This window comes from Protobothrops mucrosquamatus, unplaced genomic scaffold (genome assembly GCF_001527695.2).
Source record: "Protobothrops mucrosquamatus isolate PMUCROS unplaced genomic scaffold, P.Mucros_1.0 scaffold52, whole genome shotgun sequence".
Classification (NCBI taxonomy): domain Eukaryota; kingdom Metazoa; phylum Chordata; class Lepidosauria; order Squamata; family Viperidae; genus Protobothrops; species Protobothrops mucrosquamatus.
Genome location: NW_015386433.1, coordinates 517,755 through 539,828, shown reverse-complemented (window position 1 = coordinate 539,828; position 22,074 = coordinate 517,755). Strand labels below are relative to the sequence as shown.

The 22,074-nt window shown below is 33.1% G+C and overlaps 1 protein-coding gene across 1 annotated transcript in view; it reads right to left on the bottom strand.

Moving 5' to 3' along the window:
- PHF14 (PHD finger protein 14) overlaps window positions 1-22,074 on the bottom strand; it is a 132,012-nt gene that overhangs the window by 86,732 nt on the left and 23,206 nt on the right. The window contains exons 5-14 of the mRNA XM_029283308.1: window positions 21,148-21,307; window positions 15,837-15,948; window positions 14,338-14,475; window positions 12,183-12,323; window positions 10,612-10,882; window positions 9,275-9,381; window positions 7,580-7,675; window positions 5,712-5,815; window positions 4,277-4,408; window positions 547-715 (exon numbers count right to left, since the gene is read on the bottom strand). Of these exons, the coding sequence (XP_029139141.1) occupies window positions 547-715; window positions 4,277-4,408; window positions 5,712-5,815; window positions 7,580-7,675; window positions 9,275-9,381; window positions 10,612-10,882; window positions 12,183-12,323; window positions 14,338-14,475; window positions 15,837-15,948; window positions 21,148-21,307 (1,430 nt within the window). The remainder of the gene's footprint in view (window positions 1-546; window positions 716-4,276; window positions 4,409-5,711; window positions 5,816-7,579; window positions 7,676-9,274; window positions 9,382-10,611; window positions 10,883-12,182; window positions 12,324-14,337; window positions 14,476-15,836; window positions 15,949-21,147; window positions 21,308-22,074) is intronic.

The following is a 22,074-nucleotide window of genomic DNA, read 5'->3' as shown; positions in this document are numbered from 1 at the left end:
TAATGATTCAATTATGTCAACTTAAAAAACAAATATTCTGTCAGCAAAAGAGACTTGAAAGCTTGTCACTATATTTGAATTACAGATATTCACGTAGTATAGTTTGAATATATGACATTTCAGAATGCACAATGAGAAAATTCTTGTTCTATAGCAGTCACAACAAAATCTATCTACTTAAAGGGTGAAAAGTTACGCATTCAAGCATAAAAAAGATCATTTATTACTTACTGCATGAATTCATAGGGATTATTTTTGTCTATTTAATGTTTTAAATTCCAATATGCTTATATGTTCAAAAAGGAAAACAGTCTGCAGAATACATAATAATATGAAATAAATGTAAGAAAAAATCAAATTTTATTTTACTTTTCATGGTTAAACCAGTTTCTGATCCCAAAATGTTTCATATTTTATACTAAAATCTAGAAATAAGTTATTATTTTTAAGCAGTTAAAATTTTTCATAGTGAGATACTTGGCACATAAGTTTTACATTAAGACAGAAAGGCTTATATATGTGTATTCTGCCTCAGCTGTCATTTACCGTGTTTCTGATAGGAATCTTCTTTGGTTCTGGAGGTACATCCTGTGGAACAAATTTTACTGGCTCCTTAATCTGCCTCCTTGATCGCTTAGTTCCATCTGGTAAAGTTTCCATGGCAATGTCTGCTTCCATGTCACTGCTACCTGCTTGGTCGCATTCTGAACATTGCCTGGAAAGACAACATATATAGAAATTCAAACTGAATTCAGCAGCTTCCAAAGCAAAAGCATACAGATTGGGAAAAAAGGTTTTTTTAAAGATTATGTTTAGAAAGCCAAAGAACACTACATACAGACGGAAAGGAAACAGTGGTATGTTTTTCACATGTACAGATTGTAGTACATGTGGAAAAAAAAACATGGGCCAAATGCTTCATCCCCATCAGGCTTTCTTTATTAGAAGATATAGTATATGATCTCTTTTTTATTACTACAACTTCTTCTTTACAAATAATATCTCCCACAATGAATTTGATCTCTTGGAGAAAGATGAGCCGAATCATCTTGGGTGTCTTTGGGATGTCAATTAATCACTTCAAAGTAAAGATGGCAAGAATCCCAAATGTAAAACACACATTTTACAATAGGAGGAGAGGAAGTTTACTATAAATCTAGAGTCTCCTAAAAGAAAGCTGAGAGATATCAATTAATAGAAAGTTAACATAAACATTTCTTGTGTACTTACATAAAATTAATTATCTGGATGTTATTAGTTGGAAGATATTTCTTTATAGTACAACCCTAGCTATAAAGCTAACAGTTTCTGACATTAAGATGGCTGTCCATACAAAAGTCTTTGTTTAGATAGAATCTCTATTTTAATGTACTATTTAATTTTTAAAAAAATATAGAATCATAGGAGAAACTCTCAATAGAATGCCTATATTTTTTTTTCTATATTAAGTGTTTTAAAAGCCCAAAGGAAAAACCTAAAGCAGAGACACAAATGCAACTAATATTCATCACTTTTGTAACAAGTAATTTCACATCAACTGTCTTATAATATATAAGATAAAGTCCTTTCAGGATTAAATTCAAATTTTGGTGGCTTCATGAACATATTCATGCAGTTTTCTTGGCAGCAACATTAAAGTAGTTTGCTATTTTCTTCTTTCAAGATGTTTTTTAACCTTCCAGTCTACCCTATCTCATTAGTGTTCCCTAGCAGTATCCCACCCAAACACTAGTCAAGTTTAACTAAGTTTAGTTTCTGAACAGGTAAAGTAAGCTAGATTCTCAACATGGATTGATGGACTTCAATATCAAGACGTGACTGGCAATGAATGCAGGCTGAAAAATTCTGTCATTTGAAATCCACATTTATGGGAGTTGCTGGCTATATCTTTCCTATGCATAATCTCGATAGTTCTTTGAGCTGGAAAAGTATTCTAGAAAAAATCCATTAGAAAACCATTACCTTTCCAAAGTAAATGTTTTACAACAGATAATAAATAGGCCTTCCAATATAAGTACTATTATTGTACACTTTAATACAATTCCAGCAATAAAAAATAAAATAAATCAGAATGTATGTATTTTTTTTTTCTTCTTTCTCACGGCAATATGAACCTCTAGGAGTAAATGAAAGACATATGAAATAGAAACATTGTAACCATCGTAAGTAGCAGGGATATTGTTTTATGGAACTTCACATTTCTAATGCAAACTTCAACAGAACTTTCTATACTATTTCTTATGATTTTGAAAAGAATTGACAAAGACACATTTAAAGATGAAACAGATGCAATCAATAAGTCTCAATTTCTCTGTTATAATCCCATCACACTGAATATACCTTAGTTAAATTAAAAGTGAAAGCCAAGCTTGTGATCACAAATGTAGCTGAAGCATGAAATTGTGGCAACTACATAGACTTTTGGAAATAAAAGCTTTCTATCTCTTTGACTTTTTACCACTGGGATGTTAGTTTATTTCTTCTTGATAGTATGGCTTTTAAAATAATCTTTCAGTATGACTAAAAGGCAGAATAAAATCAGTGAATTACTTTTCAATTTAATCTGGTCACTGAAAATTAACTTCAGTATTCATTATGCCTGAACCAAAACATTTAAAAAAATTCTAGATGACATACAGTAATTCCCTTTGTATTCATTCAATCCCACAATATATTAAAAATAATTCAATATGGTATTGATCAGGTATCTATTTATTTATTTATTACTAATTTTTATATTACTATCCCAATAATATAGGTTGGAGTCTTAAAAATTCAATCATAGCAAAAAAAATACAGTGAAATTAATGGAGTTAGTTTAAATGAGTATGATCTTCAAGTCTGTGGTTCTTATTTATAATCTCTGCATTAAAAGATGAATAACTTTAAAATGGAAAACACTTCTGGAACTTTATACAACCCTCTACCACTTCACCCTATTTTTCAGGGTTTGTCTCCTAAATATTTTCTGTTGCTATCCACAAAATCCCCAAAGAAAGAAAATAAAGACAGAAATATATAATCATCACTGGGGCATCTGATAACAATATCACACCAATAAGTGGCCTGCTGGAGTTTTCCGTAATATCAGGAGACTGCAATGCAGACTCACCCTTCAAACACTGCCATCTGCTAAAATACAGCAAGAAGGCTGGTGCTGTTTTAAGCCAAAATTTCTTCTGAAACAGACTAGCCAGAACATAAGAACAAAAGCCAGGTCAATAAAAATTAGTATCAAAATACTGTTAAACATATGTGGATTTAACACTGTTCTTTTTAAAAATTACAACTAAGGCCTCAAAAAGCCAGTTGGCTGGTTGAATACTAAACACAGAGTTATCTTGTTTGTTTTGTTACTTTGACCTCTCCTATAGTTTTTCAGTGATAGGTAACAACAACACTAACGAAAGCAGTTGCTGAAAAATATGCATTATTAAATACTTAAAATGGAAGTTGTCATCGTCACCATTATAAAATAACTCTGTTCTCTGCTCAGCTCTCTGGTTTGAGAGCTGCACTTGGTATGCTAGTCTTCTTACTCCAAAATGTAAGTAGATCTATTACCAAATAATTTATTATAACTATTTATTATAACTATTTTTAATATTTTCCCTCTGTAGTAAAAATCAGAAATGGAAACTTTTGATAGGGCAGTAGGGGCCAATCCTCATGTAACACATCTTTATCAATACTGAGATCATACATAATGTATATATGTTTATAAATAAGAGATGAGATATGAGGTGATTTTGTCTTCCTATACTTACATGAAAGTAAAAAAAATAAGTTATTTAAATTGTTTGTACTTGTTTTGATGAAGGAAAAAATCATTTCTTTATATATCTTTATTACTTTTATTTATTTTCTCTGCACTTTTTTCTTTTTATATTTTTTGTATTGATTTTATCAATATTCTTAGTTTGTTTTTTATTTTTGTATCTGTAAACTTCAATAAACCTCATTATTTAAAAAGTTATAAAAGTTAACTTCTAGGAAAAGAAATCAGTGACTTGTTAGTTAGTTCGGCATAATTTTTTTTTTTTAAACCTTCCTAGACCACAATAAAGTTATAAAAGAAGGGACCTCTGTTTTGTAAAATTTCAAGCATCAGCACCGCTACGGGAATAAAAAGCATGTAAGAACATTTGAAAAACTCTCCAGTAAGATCTAAATTAAAAACTTTGCATGAAAAAACTTCAGATTCCTATATAGTAGGTTCATGATCTTATTTCTTAATCCCAAAGGAAATAGGAGGATATATTTATAATATTCTTACCAGTAACTGTTTTTAGTCTTCCTTGGCATCCTTGAAAGTGGAGGGTCCAGACATCCAAGGTGATAATGGAGTTTACAAGTATCACACAGCAAAAGGAGGTGCTGATCATGGTTCTTCTTGCAAATCCCACAACTTGGAAATGCAGGAAAAGGTTTCATTTGAGAAAATGCAAATACTTTGCTAAGCTGTCTCAAAATTAATATGGGGTAGAATCCAGAGATCCTTATGCATAAGCAGAAGATCTTAAGCAGATAATTAAATATTCTTATTTACCAGGGCATTTTAAAGGTTAGTTACTAGCTTGAAATTCTTGAAATTTTAAAAATATAAGACTAATTTCAAATCCAAGCTAACTTTTTTGTTTTTAATTTTAGTCATATTGCCAGGAAATAAGTGAATCAATATAGATTCACTGAGATACATTTCTAATAAAATAAGTCAATGAGTGAGTACATGAATAAATACATAATTTAGGAGGACAACTATATTAATAGCTATTAGCCATAAAATTAGCTATTTAGATATTTAGGAGTTAAATTGTTTTATTATAAAATGTTGAAAACAGCCAGGAGCAGATGGTGACTACTTTCTGAAAATATCAAGCAAACTACTGATAGACCCCAGTTTGTGGAGAGGAAAATATAAAACAAAGACATGTATTATGTTTCTAATACTTGCTTGTAAGTGTTGAACTTTTTCTTATATTGATAATTATATATATAAAATAAATTCTTTATGTAAAACTTAACTCATAGTGGCTTTTACATCATTTTCTTAGTAACAATATAGAAATATTGCTTTCTTCCATTTCTCATCTTCAGTCTTGGGCTTCCCTAAGGATTGTCACTTAAATATTAATTAGGGAACCAGATAATAAAATGAATTATATATGTGTAACAATAAATATCTAGGTTAATAATTTTTAATATATCTATGTAAAAGGGAGATTAGATTTAAAGCGCACAGCTATTCTGTACAGTCTTTTCTATGGTAGTTTGTTCTGAAAATTTTAATAAAAATGGATTTGAATAATTCAGGTATGAAATACATTTTCTTTCAAAATGAAGTCTATCAGTAGTTTATAGCCAAGCTTTAACTATAAATAAAAAAACAAAAACAAACAGTCAAGTTATATAGCAAACTGTAGCATCTAGAAATGGAAAGCAATGGAAGAAAAAAAATATATTCAGTTGACTGAAATTGAAATTTGTTAAAAGCAATATTGGCCATATTGGCCTGAGATGAATTATTAACCCAAGGCACTAATATCTGTAATTCTTTTATTTTATAAGTCCCTTAATCAACCAGATTGTTAGCAAAGAAGTAAATGGGGAGAGAACAGAAAAGATTTTCTTTTTCCAACCTCTAATTTACGATTGTGCAATTATGCAGTTTGCTCTTCTAATGAGCACAAGAGAGTATTGCTGCTACTTGCCTATAAAGTACTGCTGGAAGGGTTGTAGTCTTATGAGTTCCACCTTCCTTTTTACTGGGCTTTCTCTCCTTGGGTGCTCGCAAAATTGCTGGTATATTTAGTTTCTGTGGGGTTTGAGGAAATATAGGAATATTGGTAAGACAAATATATAATGAACATATCCGTGTATTTCCCAGTCAGCAGTTGACCGGAAGAGATGTGTGAAAAACTGTCAAGTCACAAATGTGACTATGTCATATTTTCTGTCTCCAAATTTCTTCTTAGAATTGAAACTGCATTCACATATTTCTCAATGCAATAGAAAAAAGAAGCCAGATACATTAAAGCTTTGCCTTTTTAACTTTTCCCCCCTTTAACGGAGAAAGCTTTAAAAGAAATAGGCAAGGACAAGCTGGTTTAGAAGGTTAAAAGGAAAAAGAAAAAAGAAAAATCTACTACACTTCACAAAATAATACTGAAACAGTTTATTTTCTTCAGCATCTCTGCTACAGTGGTGCTCCATAGGTTAATTAGAAAAATTATCTTATTGGACCAAATTCTCCACAAAGCAGCAGAGATTCTCTTCGGGTTTCTACTAATCTGCAGTATGCTAGCTTCACAGACAGCAACCATCTATCAAAGTCATTTCTAAGGGGCCCCAAGGGGCTGCATCTGTTCAACCAACTGGAAAAAGGTGTCATGCAAACTATGCAAATGAAACTACTACTTTTTATTATCATTATTAAATCATTGCATTAGGAAACACATTTGTAAATTTTATTTTTTTTAAAAGTGGCAAAATTTCTTATTAAGAAACTTACACTTATGGTAATAGATTTCCAGTAAACCATATTAGAGTAAATATACCAGCCAGCTTAGCAAATCTATATAAGGGTACACTGTTAAATCCTTAGGCTATTTATAATACTATTCCTGGCCAATGGTCTAATTTTTTTAAGACATCACTTTATTTTATAAAAAAATAACATTAATAATGACCTACATAATTAAAAAAACCAAGACCTTTTCATGTTGAAAACCACACAATTGTATTTGTATCTACTTTCTTGAGAACTCTATATTAACTCATTCAATATTTTTAATTTTATGAATGCTAAGATGAGAAGTACTAAACAGTAAACCACAGAAATTAGTGTTTGTAAATGGAGCCAATTAAATATAGAAATATAAATTCTATCATTTAGAAATAAAAAAGTGGAAATGAGAAGGAGAATAGGTAGATAACTGTGAAAAAAGGTTCCTTGCATCCTTAAATGTAGCTAAACATATAATAAAATTAAATATTGAAACCATTTAGTTAAAAAATGTCTTATAACAGTGAATTTAAAAATGATGGGGTAAGATAATCAGCTATTGCTATTATACAAAGCCACCTGTGCTTTAGAATACTGTTTCCTTAAAAAGAAAAGGAATCTTTATATATAATTTAAAAATATTATTTGTGTAGTATATTCACAAAAAGAAGCTCTAGAAAACAATCTACTCCAACAAAAACTGCTTGTCTGGAAGCTTCAATTGCTATGAGTCAAAAACAAAAACAAAAGACAGCGAGAGCGGTTAGATTAACTCATGCTTCAGGTTTAGCTTCATCACAAATGACAGGTCAATCAGTTATAGCAAATGAAAGAATTTTGCAAACAAGATAGCTAAAACAAAAACAAAATTAAAGTATAGGTTCCTAGTAAGTACCTTGTGGAGCCCGAGATATATTTCAATCAGAAATCATTACCTCCAGGAGAAAGGCCAGGACTTTATCAAATGTATCTTTCCACCCACCAACAGTGGCAGTAAGAAAGAGAAAAGCATATTCTTATGTATCATGTGATCTAAAAAGCATAAAAAAGGGGGAAAAGAGTGGAGAGACCAACCTGTCCAATAATTCTTCCTAGGAGAGCCCACATTCCCTGCCCTTCATTTCGCAGCTTTGAATTCATATTTTGAAGGTCTTCTAAAGATTCACACAACTAAAAAATAAAATCACATAAAATGCAGAAATTATTTAGCATTTCTTCTCCAGGAGGAGGCATTCTTTACTTACAATACCTTTTCTAACATAAATATTTAAATAATAAAATTGGTTTTTCGTGTCAATGCTAGTGAAAGCAGTAAAGTTAATCAACCATTCATAACTCCAGAAAGAAAACACGGGCATCCATCTGCTTAGTAAAAAAAAAAACATAAATATTTTTATCTGATAATAAAATTATAATGGCAGTAAGAAACATCACAACAGTTGCACTCTGTTATTTCCATTTGTAACAAAATGCCAAGTATTTCTATACTGGAAATGAAAACTTCAGTACAACGAATCTGTACGCTTAAGGTAAGAAAATATAAAATCACATTAAGTCCTTTAGGTTTAACTTGAAATGACATTTTCCTCTCATGACTATTCCTTACTTTTAGATAATTCTAACAAATAGGGCATGGGCATGTTAAAAGCCAGAGTAAATAGTAATCTTATCTATAATGGCTAAATTCTATATTTGAACATCATCATCATCATCATCATCATCGTAATAGTAATAGTAGTAGTAGTAGTAGTAGTAGTAATAATAATAATAATAATAATAATAATAATAATAATAATAATAATAATAATAATAAACCTTGGAGGTCATCTAGTACAACCCCCTAGTCAAAGATAAATGGCTGTCCAATCTCTTCTTAAAAACTTCCAGTGTTGGAGCATTCACAGCTTCTGGAGGCAGGTTGTTCCACTGATTAATTGTTCTAACTGTCAGAAAATTTCTCTTTAGTTCCAAGTTGCTTCTCTCTTTGGTTAATTTCCTTTCATTGCTTCTTGTCCTGCCTTCAGGTGCTTTGGAGAATAGCTTGACTTCCTCTTCTCTGTGGCAGCCCCTGAGATATTGTAACACTGGTATCATGTCCCCCCTCGTCTTTCTCTTCATTAAACTAGACGTACCCAATTCCAGCAATCCTTCCTTATATGTTTTAGCATCCAGTCTCCTAATCCTCTTTGTTGCTCTTCTCTGTACTCTTTCTAGAGTCTTAATATCTTTTTTACATTGTGGTATATTTAAGCAATCTTAAATAATTACTTATTTAAATTTTATATTACATACTTTCAAGAATGCAGCAGAGACTTGGAGATTATAATGCAAATGTATGTCTTCTAAACTGCTGAGTCACTACTGTTCTCTTGAAGCATGGGTAGTTGCCTCTGCCAACAAAGAGTTTGACAGACAGCACTGTCTCTGTGGGTCCTGGACTCTACTGTAGTCTTGTAGTTACAAATAAGAAATAAAAATGCTCCTAAAATTACCTTGTGTTCTTTGATAGTACCTTGTCCCAATGACTGATTTCAGTTTCAGTCATTAAAAATAATCGAAGATAAGTACAAGAATCCGAGAAATGTTTTTCAATAAGTTACTGAGTTGTGAATGAAGACCACTGAAACATTGAGCTTAACTTCAGATTTGTGTATGTATATGTGTGTGTATTCAATGAGTCAAAGAGTGCTGAATTTAATTTCTGTTATGTTTTAAGAATTAATTAACTACATCATATAAATTTTACATGGCTTTAAGACTATTTCTTACCTTGTTGTATTCTATATGAAGTTTTTCTTGTTCATTCTCCAGCTTATCCTTAATTGTCTTCTGTTCTGCCATATTCTCCTGAATCTGAATCATGCGCATGTTCCTCTCTAAAATAAAAGTCAACACCTTACTTATGTATGAAATAAGAGATTGTAGTTAGACTCAAATAACTGAATCTCTCACTGTATCCTTAAATCAAAACAAAAGAATATAGCTATGCTAATATGCAGTTTTTATTTAGTATAAAACATAAGACAATTCAATGACAACATCATTCTTATATGAATATACTGAAGTATTTGAAACAAAATTCGAGTAAACTTGATCTGACAGCAAAGCAGTGATAATATATATTTTATATACTTTCCAAGAGTAGAAATCTCTCTGTTATAAAAAATACCTGTAGCAATAAGCATACAGTTAGAGAATTCAGAACAAGTAGCATAGTTGGAGAGAAAATGCACAAATGAAAAGAACCTAAAGAATTTCTAAATTGTAAACATATTTTAAAGTATTTTAAAAATGCTTGTTCCATTTTCATGGAACTCCATCATTAACCAATGCAGTCATACTGAAAAACCAACTAATCTTGCCATTGGTGACACTAGTTCTAATAGTCCCTTGCTATTGTTAAGTGAGGACCATGTAGGTCATTAAGTGATGACTTCATATTACCATGACCTTTGACATCTTGTTGGATTTCCCCATTGATTTTGCTTGCTGGAACCTGACACGGAAGGTCACAAGTTATGATCATGTGACCATTGGAAGCTGCAATGACTCTAAGTACAAGGAATAGTCACAACTACCATTCATTCAGTTCCATTTTAAGTTTCACTTCCTTTTTAGGGGATACCATATATTTAGAAACGTAAAATCATGGATCTGAACTGAAGCCCACTTTGAACCATGGCAGATTCATATTATGCAACTGTCTATCTAACAATGGAGTCTAGAGTGATAAAAGCTGCTCTTGAGTGCTAAAATGACCATGCTGGCGAAGGGGGGGGGAGATAAAATTTGAAAGGTCTCAGTCACTCTAATCACAAAAGAAAGAAAATTCAATTCTTGACCTCTATTTGAAGCATATTAAAAAGGGGAAAGGGAAGGGAAAAGATAGTTCTTCCATTCAAAGTTCAGTTTTTTCTTGGTTGCTTCAGAGACATAGGAGTCATAGAGAAATCTAGTATTTTCTGAAGACAAAACAAGACTAAGTGAACTGCAACAGAAGACATTGCTTATTAGTCCTCCCATTGCAATCTGCTTCACCCCTCTATCAAGAACTATCTGAAGCAAAAACTAACTTCAAAAATTGAATTTGACTATTTCAGACTTACCAAGATAATAATTCACAAAATCAGCAGTCAATGCTGGCTGTTTATGCTTTCGTCTTCCATCCACACTGGAACTGGTATCTGAAGTATCAACAGGAAAGATGTCTGTACTAATGCCCATTAATTCAGCTTTACGCATAAGCTTACGTATTGCTGAAGCACTGCTAGTGAGTGGCCGTGGCAGTTTTTCTCTTGGAACCCATGCCTGTGGTCTTGTGGTGCGTGCTAATTCTGCTTTAGCCCGGTATTGCTGAAGTCTGGCATTAATCCGAGCCTATGTCACAAAAATAAACATTATAGCATACAAAATCAAGGGAAAGAAAGAACTTCATCTCATTTTAAAAGCTTTACATTTATATTGTAGCAAAGACAAACTGCACTTAATACAAGCAAAACGAATTATCAAAAGAGTCTATTATGGACTCTACTGTGTATACAGTGACCCTGTATTATTCAAGAGCATGCTATCCCATCATGCAATCCAGAAACTTAAAAAGTCTGATAATGGCATCTATTTTCTTCATAATCTGTTTTTCTTCAAAAGCAATTTGGAATTTTCCAACTCATGGCACACAAGAAGAGTTCTGCTAGTCAATTTGATCCATAAAGGAAATTCACCAGCAGAATATGAAAGTACTGATTTTCCTCTATATGTTTTTTACCCAGCAACCACTTTTCAGAGGAATATTGCTTCTGATTTTGAAAATAAAATATAATCATCAGGATCGGTTGCCATAGATAAATCTTCTAATCTCCAAGTTATTTTTATTGCATTCAAACTGATAGCATCAATTAGCCCATGCATCAGCCTAATCAAGCTAACCATTAGATATAGTCCTTGACTTAAGCCATATTTTTTTATCAAACTAAGTAGTTTATTCATTAAGCAAGATATCACATCACTGCAACTTGTGACTTTCCCTGCTGTCTTTCCCACTGACTTTGTGAGAAGCCAACTGGGAAGGTTGCAAATAGTGATCAAATGGTCTTGGGATGCTTCAACTGTCATAAATGTAAGCCAGTTGCCAAGGACCCTAATTTTGATCACATGACCATGGGGAAACTGTGGCAGGCAAAAATGCAAGAACCAGTCATAAGTCACATTTTTCAGTGTTGTAACTTCAAACGACCACTTAACAAACAGTCATAAGTCAATGGCTACCTGCATAACCACAAGATGGATCTCTCATCAATCATGCAGATATTATCTGCATATTTGCAAAATTAGAGTACATGTGCCAATGTAAATCACTTATTTATCTATTTTAATCCATTTCTTGGGAGTTCTTTTCTATTTCATCTTTTAAATATAATCTTAAATGTTATGATTTCATTAGTTAATTTCATCATATCATGGTCTCCATTATATCAACTTAAATAGGATAAAGATGTGGATTCATGGAAACTGAAGTATCTGAGAGGATGTTAATTTAAGTCAAGAGAAAAATGTTACACTGTTTGCAAACAGGTAAACAAAATATTTGAGAATCAGTGTTTCCAGAAATGCTTGCTTCATTTAATTTTTCTGTATCATTATTATTCAGAAACTTGAACCAAACAAACTATAATAATACCTGAGCTTCAGGTGAAAGTTGTTTTTCTTGCAAAGACATTTTACAGTAGGACTGTAAAGCCAAATAGTTCTTACGCTTCCATTTTCTATCCATTCTGTCTGCATGTTGTTTACAGTAAGCAAAAAAAGGATCTGCAATATCCTAAAGCAATGAAACAAAAATGAAGAACATTTTTTATCAAATTTATTTTACAGTTATTTCAGAGTTTGAAGTCACTCTGAGTGGCTTACAATAAGAGAATATGACAACAGATTTAAAATTATATTAAAACTGACTAATAAAGATATGTTCAGAGGGACAGGTGGAGGTGCCTTCTCTGCACCAACCACCTTCACTCAACAACTTTTCCTTCAGGACCGCATGCTAGTTGGCATACCCAGGTTTTAAGGCTCTTCCTGAAGCTTAAAACAGAGGGGGCAGATCTTACCTTTTGTGGCAAGATGTTCCAAAGGAGGTGAATCATGACAGAAATGCCTGGATTTCTGTCCAGGCATTCTGGACAGATTTCTGTCAAGGAGTTCTGGAATTCCTTCGCTGATAGCATTCACAATAAGTTCTTTCTGCCAGCACAAGCGGGCAGGCTGATTCCCTTGAGGAAAAATGGTTCTACATATATCCTGGACCCTTGCTATAGGGGCTTTAAAGGTAATAACCATCATCTTGAATTGGAAACAGATTGCAGACAGTGCGGCTCATGTAACAGTGGTGTTACATATGCTACTCGAGAGAGCGTCCAAAATGGTCCATCCTGCTGCATTCTGGACCAATTGTAGCTTCCGAACACTCTTCAAGAGTAGCCCCATGTAGAGAGAGTTGTAATAATCCAAGAGGGAAATTACCAGAGCATGAGTGACTGAGTGCAGGATCTCATAATCCAGAAAAAAACATTAAAGTTTCTAAAGCAGTTTTATTCAATTATGGCATGAACAACTCATGCTGCAGGATCCAATCTGAGTAAATCACCGGAACTAGAGGTTTATTCTTCCAACTTTTGAACTCATGCTGGAACCCATTCTCAAGAAACATCTCACTCTCCAAAATGTGTGCACTGGGCTTTTTATTCTAGTTTTTATGTGGTGCCTGATTGTGTGTGGCTTTTAATTATTAGTTATTAATAATTATTTTAATTATTAAATGGGGTGTCAGGCTATTAAGCCATTGATTGTTGTTTCTTTGTTCTGCCATGCCTTCGGCTTCTAAGTACCTGGTAAGTTGGTGGTAAATCAGCATTCCTGTTGACTGAGAAGGGGCTTCAATCTGGCCACCAGCTTCAATCATTTCTATTTTTGTCTTTTGGCTATTTTTGTCCCTGCTTGACCAACAATCTTACTGGCTGTGAAATTAAATGCACAGTGCAGATCAGAACAGTGCACACATTCTGGAGAGTGATAAGTTCCCCGAGGATGGGCTCTAGCATGAATCCAAAGGCTAGGAAGAATAAATCTCTATTTCTACACGTATATTTCCCTTCATTCACAACTCATGTTGTTCATTTTTTTAATGAAGGCAAGTCAAATTTAAAAACCTCATCAACTTCTGAAAAACTATAGGCTTATAGAATTATTGATTTTATGTACACATAAACAAGTATATTTTTTCTATCAGTACATGAATAACACAATTGATAATAAATATTTTGCAACCAAAAGCAGCTTTTTAGTTTTAAACAGATATAATACACCAATGTGATTATGATAGATTATTATCTGACAAAATATCAGACAAAAATAATGGATGGCATGGGGCATCTGAACACTGTGTTATTTGATTAGAGAAGCACTCAACTGTAATAAGAGCTGAAGGTCATAATCAACCTATTTACACATTTTTAGTATAAAACAGTTGCAGGAGAAAATCTTTCTATCAAAAACAACCATCTCTCCAAAGAAAACAGAAGGAAAAGAGGAAGGCAGACAATGCCTGTTAATTATGATGTAAGGAAAAAAACCCAATCAACTTTAAAATAAAGTATGCTATGCTAAATAAATATGCTAAATATTTTTTCATCAACTACTTGCACTTAAATCTAAGGATGGCTTCAGTATAACAAAATATAAATGCTGTTATGTATGATATTTTAATATGTTTATTTGAATTTTTAATGGTAAAATATCTCACCTCAGATTGAATCATTAGAATACTCAAGTTTACTTACTTCCTCTGCGGCAGCTTCTGACAATAGGCCTTCTTTCTGAGCACAGGTCACATGGAAATAAGCTCTACACATTCCAGCATCACAGCTAATGCAAACACCAGTTCTGGCAAAACGAGGATCTTCACAGAAGCTACATTCCTGCCGCAGATCAGTGAAGAGAAAGCAATGGAATAAATACTAGAAAAACAGACATCAAGTATTAACTATAGATAGTTGTTTAATCACGGTAATTGGGACCGGAATTTCCTTTGCTAAGTAATACAGTTGTAAAGTGCAATGTCACATGACTTCATTGTTTAGAAACACAATCATGGCAATCCCAACTTGCATTGTTAATAAAATCCCACCAGTCATTAGGCAAAGACTCATCTTGATCCAAGTCTTTCCCAGCTAGGTCCCTCCCAGCCCTGAGCCTTGGTCAGGTGATGGACTGTCTCCTCTTTAAGTCTCTCACCCAACTATCTCTCTGTCCATATCTGCTACTTTAGCCACCTTGTCAGCCTTCCCAGGTAGACCAGACAGGAAATATGACCAGATGAGCTAATTCTAATTTATTATAACAGAATCTTGCAAATACAATAGTGTGCATCTCTTCTGTCTCTTTTACAGATTGAGAAGTTAGGAAGGATTCTTCCTGAGTCTCTTTATTTTTCTATTATGCAGTTGCAGGCTATGTCTTCCCTTATTGATTGGTCCTTAGGCAGCATCTTTCCTTCTGCCTCCCGGTCTCTTGAGTTATTTCAACATACCATTACATCCTGCACAATGACATTCCTTGGAGTAGAGGCAGCACTGGGGCCAAAAAACAGGTCTAAGATCTTCAGCGGTCTCAGCCAGATGCCACAGCCACTGGGCTTCTACTTCAGCCCAAGCTCTGCTGCTGCCAAGGAGTGAACCTCAAACCTGCTGCAAGCCACTCTAGTGCACAGAGCAAAGCCCCAACCACCCTGCTGCCTTTACTTGTCTTCATTCTGCTGCTGACAAGGTGCACCCAGTCTGACTTTATGCAAAAGCCTCTAAAGCCTTCCAAAACACGAGAGCAGCGCATGTGAATTGGAGAAAGACATGAGCAGCCTGAGGAAGAATGTCTAGCCAGAAGCTGTCTTACAGAGGGCCAAGCCAGGCATTCTTTCTGAGCAATGGGAGGAAGACAGCAAAGGTCATCTAGAGGGAGCAACACCTATAGAGCACATGGGTAGCTGGGGCTTTGCACTGTGATGGCTGACCATGGTGCCATGCCTCAGATGACACTCCTTGTGGTGATGGTAACAATGGGGTCAAAATCCATATGAAATAACATATACAAGATCAGCAATAACAATGAACAATCATTACATTGTTTCTTATCTCCATAAAGATAGTTCATAATAATAGAAAAATAATAATTATATTAATCTACAATACACTTTGAATACTTAGTTGCAATGAATAGAAGCAAACAAAAAAAAAAACATAATAGCAATCTACATGTTAGTAAAATACAACTCTTTTGATGTTACCTTTGCACCATACTTGGAATAGTTCATTTCTGTAAGTGTTACTGGTCGCAATTTGTCAATATCTCCAAATGCCACTCCGGGAACATAAAGTGCACAAACAATATGGACCCATCTATTAAAAAAAAGGATATTGTGCATTTTGCTATATTTGTTTTCAACAGAAAAAAAGTAACAGGATAGACAATTGCCCCCTATATATAAAAATATTGAGATATCTTTACATCTGAACAATAAATGATAGAAAATAAAATGTTGCATTGATCCAATTGATAATTGTATCTTCTACAAATCTGAAGTATAACACAAGAATATGTTTTAAATTACAATTAATGAAGTTGAAGCTAACATTTTACATACCCTTCTTGAATTTCTGAAATTAAAATAAAAAGTTATTATATTTTCTGCATGCCTTTGAACACTCTATATTGCAAGCTACTATAGAGATAATTGGAATATGTGCAGAAAAGAATTCACTGATCAATTTGTATTTATTAAGTAAAATATTTCTCCCATCCTACAAGAATAGAACTTAGCACAAAAGAAAATAACTTGCAATTCATCCATGCATTAGAAATATAGAAACACACTAATAATCTAATAAGCAAAATATAATTAACATATAATCAATACAAATAATGGCTTAAGTAAATAATCAGTGGCATTGCTGTTGTATCTCTAAAAGAAGATCATCTCAGCCAAGAAGGCTCTATGTTCCATTTCTTTACTATGTACAGATTACACTGTTGAGATGCAAAGGACAATCTTCTTGACAAACCATAATCCTAGGGCAAGTGTATACCAGAAAAGTCACTCCCTCAAATACTGAATATCTTTAACACTTCCCTAAGTTGCAACTTCCAAATTGTTTTTCAGAACAGCTCTATGAAGATTCCATTGTGATAATCTGTACTGGCAATTGTAAAATATAACCATTCTGACTGGGTTCTCACTGCTTAGAAGCCACCATTAAACGTGAGACCTTATGACTTCAGATGAACATTAAAAGCACAAGGACACAATCAAGTTATTGAAATTTATACCACAATTTTCTAACTTTTTTGCTATATCATGTTTATTTGATTGGGCTCTTCAAGCTTGAAAATAAATATTTCTGATGCAATCTTAAAACTAAATTCACTGTAACTTGGCTATTTGCAAGTTAAAATGTATTCTTTTCTCAACTGTCTACACCAGGCATGTCAAACTCGTGATGTCACGTGACGTCGCGCAATGTATCGGGCCAGTTTTGCCATTGCCGGCAATGGAGTGGGCGCAGCTTCCACATGACGCGTCCAGGCCGCGGGCCAGCAGTTCGACACTCCTGGTCTACACTATGCGATCAGCAGAATTTTAGGCTTGTTCTAATGTCTGTACAATTCCAGAGGCTTCATCTGCATTGTTTTGCTTTTTCTTGTTAACATTTGTCCAAGGACTGCAACCCATCAAGAAGATTATCCTTTGTGTCTAAGAAGTGTGATCTGTTAGCAGCATCTAAAAAATAGATATTGTAAAATCATGAAACAATTTTATACAAGGATACTTATGCAAGTTTGTGAATATTTTAAATCAGATTTTTATATGTTCTAAGCAGAATTGAAAATAATTTCAATGTACACAAAATTTCTTACATCCCCAACTATTTTTGCCATGTGGCAACTTGCCATATTTTTGTATGTGTTTTCCATGAGAAAAAGTAAAAAAATGTGGAAATATAGAGCAATCCTTTATTAGAAAATATTTATGCAAAAACAAAATGTTAATTTATTAAATAGATATTTTATGAAGAGCATGAGGACTTTTAATTTTCTAAAATCATTTCTGAAGTATTACAAAGGAAAACCAGTTGTTGGAAAATAAAGGGAAATAATAGGCCACCTTCACATTATCTTCAATTATTTTAGTTTAAAAGGCAAGGGTTTGGCTGGAAATTTTTGATAGAATGTTTTAATGCAACCTCACTATTGCACCCCGAGGAGTTCAATATAAAGATACACATCTTCAACCACAGCTGCTTCTCAATTTAATTTGCACAGTTTTTTCATGCTCCACTGGTGTATTAAATGCTGCTGCACTTTGTAGGAGTTTATCTATGATAAACCCAACAGCTGGCTGCTTGCTTCATAGTGACCTTCTCAAAATGTTTTAGTACATGTCACACAAGTACTGTAGTATTACAGATTTAAACTGCCATTTCAGAATGATTGGCACACAAGTGTCTCATTTCCTCAACCACCTATGTGTGAACTCCATCCTGAATCTTTATTAAAATACACAGAAGTCAGTCAAGTTCACAGCTGAGGCAGCTTCAGCTGCTTTTAATACTATTGCCTAAATGTTTTCCTGCTCATTTATTTAGCTGCACATGTTTGAGAACCTTGTAATTAAGACAAATTGGGTAATCAAAGAAGAATAATCTTTCGTGTTACTTCCCCATCCATTTTGCTCAGAGCAAAGATGACAGATGTTGGTGATTGGAAAGAAAAAAAGAAAGAAAGAAAATAAAGACAATAGTCTTATTTTGATTATACCAAAACAGAAGATTTCATCCTATCTAAACCATTCATAAAATTAAAGAATACATTTAAAAAGATATGTCTTTAAAATGAACTATTTAATGGAATATCACTTAATATTAAAAAAAGAATTTTAAAACAAATAGTTTAATAATCTGACAAATAAAAGCCAGAAAGAAATTGTACAATTTATCTGTACAGCCACCCTTTGATATCATAAGTTCAAGTAAATTATAAGTAGGCAACCTTGTGGCTCCCCATCATTTAATAATATGTGTACTGTGAGTACCCTTTTCAACTTTGAATAGGATGCTTTTACAACCTATTCAATCCTCAATAGTGCAGGAAAAAAGGAGATTTCTTTCCTTTTCCTTTCCACCTTCCTGAGATATTATTTTCCATTGCTTCAGATCAGAACCTGTACGTTTCATCACTATTTAATGGCTGTTGACAGATTGTTTTTTAAAAAGAAAAATGTTCTTTTTCCTTTTCCCTATATTGAAACCTCCATTTATATATCCAAAGGAAAGCCTTTCGCTCTCACATTCCATTCATATCAAATAAAATCAAGCTAACCCTTTATTATGGGTCATCAATCCAACATAACTACTCCATTTATTCACTCAACTGAAATTCCTTCTATAGTCAAATTAAGTCCACTGAAGAGAAATTGTGTTTATTATATTTTAATTTATAAATTAATATATTTTACTACATGGGGATTTGATTTCCTTCTCTATTAGCATACAAAAAAGGTACTTTACTTTCTCCATGGATTCCAAATAGATAAGCAACAAAATCTTAACTTGTATCTGCCCTTCTAACTGAAAATAATATTTTATTCCACAATTCAGCAAGATACTACCCCACTAATTTTTATGTCTCCACCAACTTTCGACATGGATGCTGCTTATGGCAGATTTTGTATCATGTATTGCAAATTGTTTCCTTATTTAAGATTTGAGGTTTTTTATATATATAGTTCTGCAAACATAGGTTTTCTCTATAGAGTTACAATATCTGGGCTGCAAAAATCCCGGCAACCAGGGATAGGTCTTAGCACTCCCAAAATGCTAGCTCTGTGCTACTGATACTTTTCTCCAAAGTCTCATTTCAACTTCAGACTTCCAAATACATATATATCACTGAGCTTCTTCCAGATAAAGCAATGTTGATATCAAATCAACTGGATAAGTTCCTGAATATTCAAAACTGCTTTCAGTGCTTTTTCATATTAAAAAGATTGTTCACAGCGAAAGAGCTTTAAATGGTTGTAAAGTAGCTTATAAAGTAGATTTTTTTTTCATACTTATCTACTTCCATACTTTTTCAAAAGAGAAAATTGACAATTAATTAAGCTGCATAAGTCAAAATTGTAAAATTATTCTTTCAACCCCATCACTGAAATTGCAGCCTACTAACTGATTTCTGGTGGTAACACCATTTTCAATGCAGTTCATCAAATTAAATATTCAAATTCAAAAAAGTCACTTTAAAACAACATCATAGTAAATTCATCAATGACTTTGTATTTGAAACTCCTGATTCAATATATGTACGTGTCTCTGAATACAAACGGAGAAATGGAACTAAGTGTTATTTCATTGTTAGAAAATGTGGCTGAATTTCATATGGTTTCTTTGTAGTAGCAGCAGCAATAAAACTGATTAAGACTGAAAGCACCAGAATGGTACTTGGCAAGTTGTTAATGCCCAGCCCAGCCAAATGTTCTTGCACCTTGAATAGATGGATGGCAATCTATAGCTCCTTCAACAGCTTTTAACACCAAAGTAGTGTTTTTATTTATTTTAAGGCTAAAAACTGTGAAAGACTGATTTGATGCTGAGCATCTTTCATTTCTAAGCTTTTCCCAAGACCCCAATTTTTTGGGGGGTGATTTGTGATTTTTTTTAACAATGCTTTTATTAAACATTGTAGTTGAATAGATAAAAATACAAATTACAAAAAATAAAAGAAAAAAAGTAGAAAGTTAAGGGAAAAAAAAAATAGTATAGAAAGAAAAATTAAAAAAATAACAATATAGCAAAGAAAAAGAAAATAAATATTTAAAGAAGTGACTCCTTTGTCACAAGTACAACAATTTGAACAATTTATCACCTTCTATTAAAAATATAACAATCTATCTCTTCATTCCTTATTTCATCTCTTATCTAAAACTGATTTTTAAAATCTCATCATTCAGTCTTGGTCAGCAAAAGTCCCATTAAGAGTTACCAGAAATAACACCATATCTATTTTAACCTTGATGAAATAAACCCGCTTTATAGTCTTTCCTTTTAATTTTAATAATTTTAATCTGCCTTCAAATAATGTCCTAAAATTGGTTTTTCTTTCATTTTTTTCTTTCTTCTCACAAAATCCTTCAGATCTCTTCTTAAAATATAATATAAACAAGTTATCTAAGTCACTCTTTAGGTTAGCCATTTTTATATTCCTTTTAATTATTAAATATCAGCTAATTCCATGTGTATGACTGGTATTAAGTTACTATTTTACATTAACAAATACTTAGTCCTGGACTGTAAGGCATTTACTCTGTCCTAATGAACTGCAATGGAAAGACAAATCAATATTATTCTACATAATCACATTTTAATATGTGTTTCAAAATTGAGCTTTTAAAATATGCTTTTGTTTTTGTCTTTGTTTATATCTGTTATTGTTTGTCTTATTTGTATATTTTTGCTTCTTTATATATACCAAATAAATTTATTTTAAAAAGCATAAAAACCAAAGGATAATTTTCAGAGACCTACTTGTATTTTATTGCAACTAACCTGCCAGCATCTGTCTCCTTAAAGATTCCATCTTGATTGGGACAAAGTTCACAGCTTGGAGAGACTCCGCATTTGCAAGCATCACAGAACCATGGTTCAGTGGAATTTTCTGAAGCAGAACTCATAATAGAATCACTTTCACCATCAACACCATAACAACCTGCAAACGAGGGAAAGATACATATATTAAAGGAAGATATTATCAAATGGTCAAGTACTAAATTTAAGAATCAGAAAAACAAGGAACAAGAGGACGTGTTCATCAAAAGGAAAAAAAAGAATCTTAGATTGTATCTTTCAAGAGACTTGGTAATGTACACAAAGTACAAACATTTATTTAATTTGTCTATTTTACTATGGATTCTGATTATATTGATTTTATATATAATAAAGGAAGCAATGTATATGTCAATACATATGTAATATGTAAACAATACACATTAGAATGACAGGCTATCTCAAAGAATTCAGATTTCTAGTGGGAAAAGCAATAGCAATAGTACTTCACAATGCTTTACAGTCCCCTCTAAGTGGTATACAAAGTCAGCCTATTGCCCCCCAACAATTGGGTCCTCATTTTACCGATCTCAGAAGGATGGAAGCTGAGTCAACATTGAGCCGGTAAGATTCAAACTCCTGAAGTGAGCAATGAGTTAACCTGCAGTACTGCATTTTAACCACTGTACCACCATGGCTCTACGGTTTTCACAAGAAAACAAAAAAAAAGGACATCTTAGATCTTACCTAGTGGCGCTGAGGGAGGCTAGGACTAACTACTATGCCTCACTCATCGCGTCATCAGATAACCGCCCTGCCGCCCTCTTCAGGGTGACCCGCTCCCTCCTTCAATTGGAGGGGGGGGGACCCCCTGGAGGGGAGGGCAGAGGATTTTGTGCAGTATCTGTATGACAAAGTCGCACGGATTCG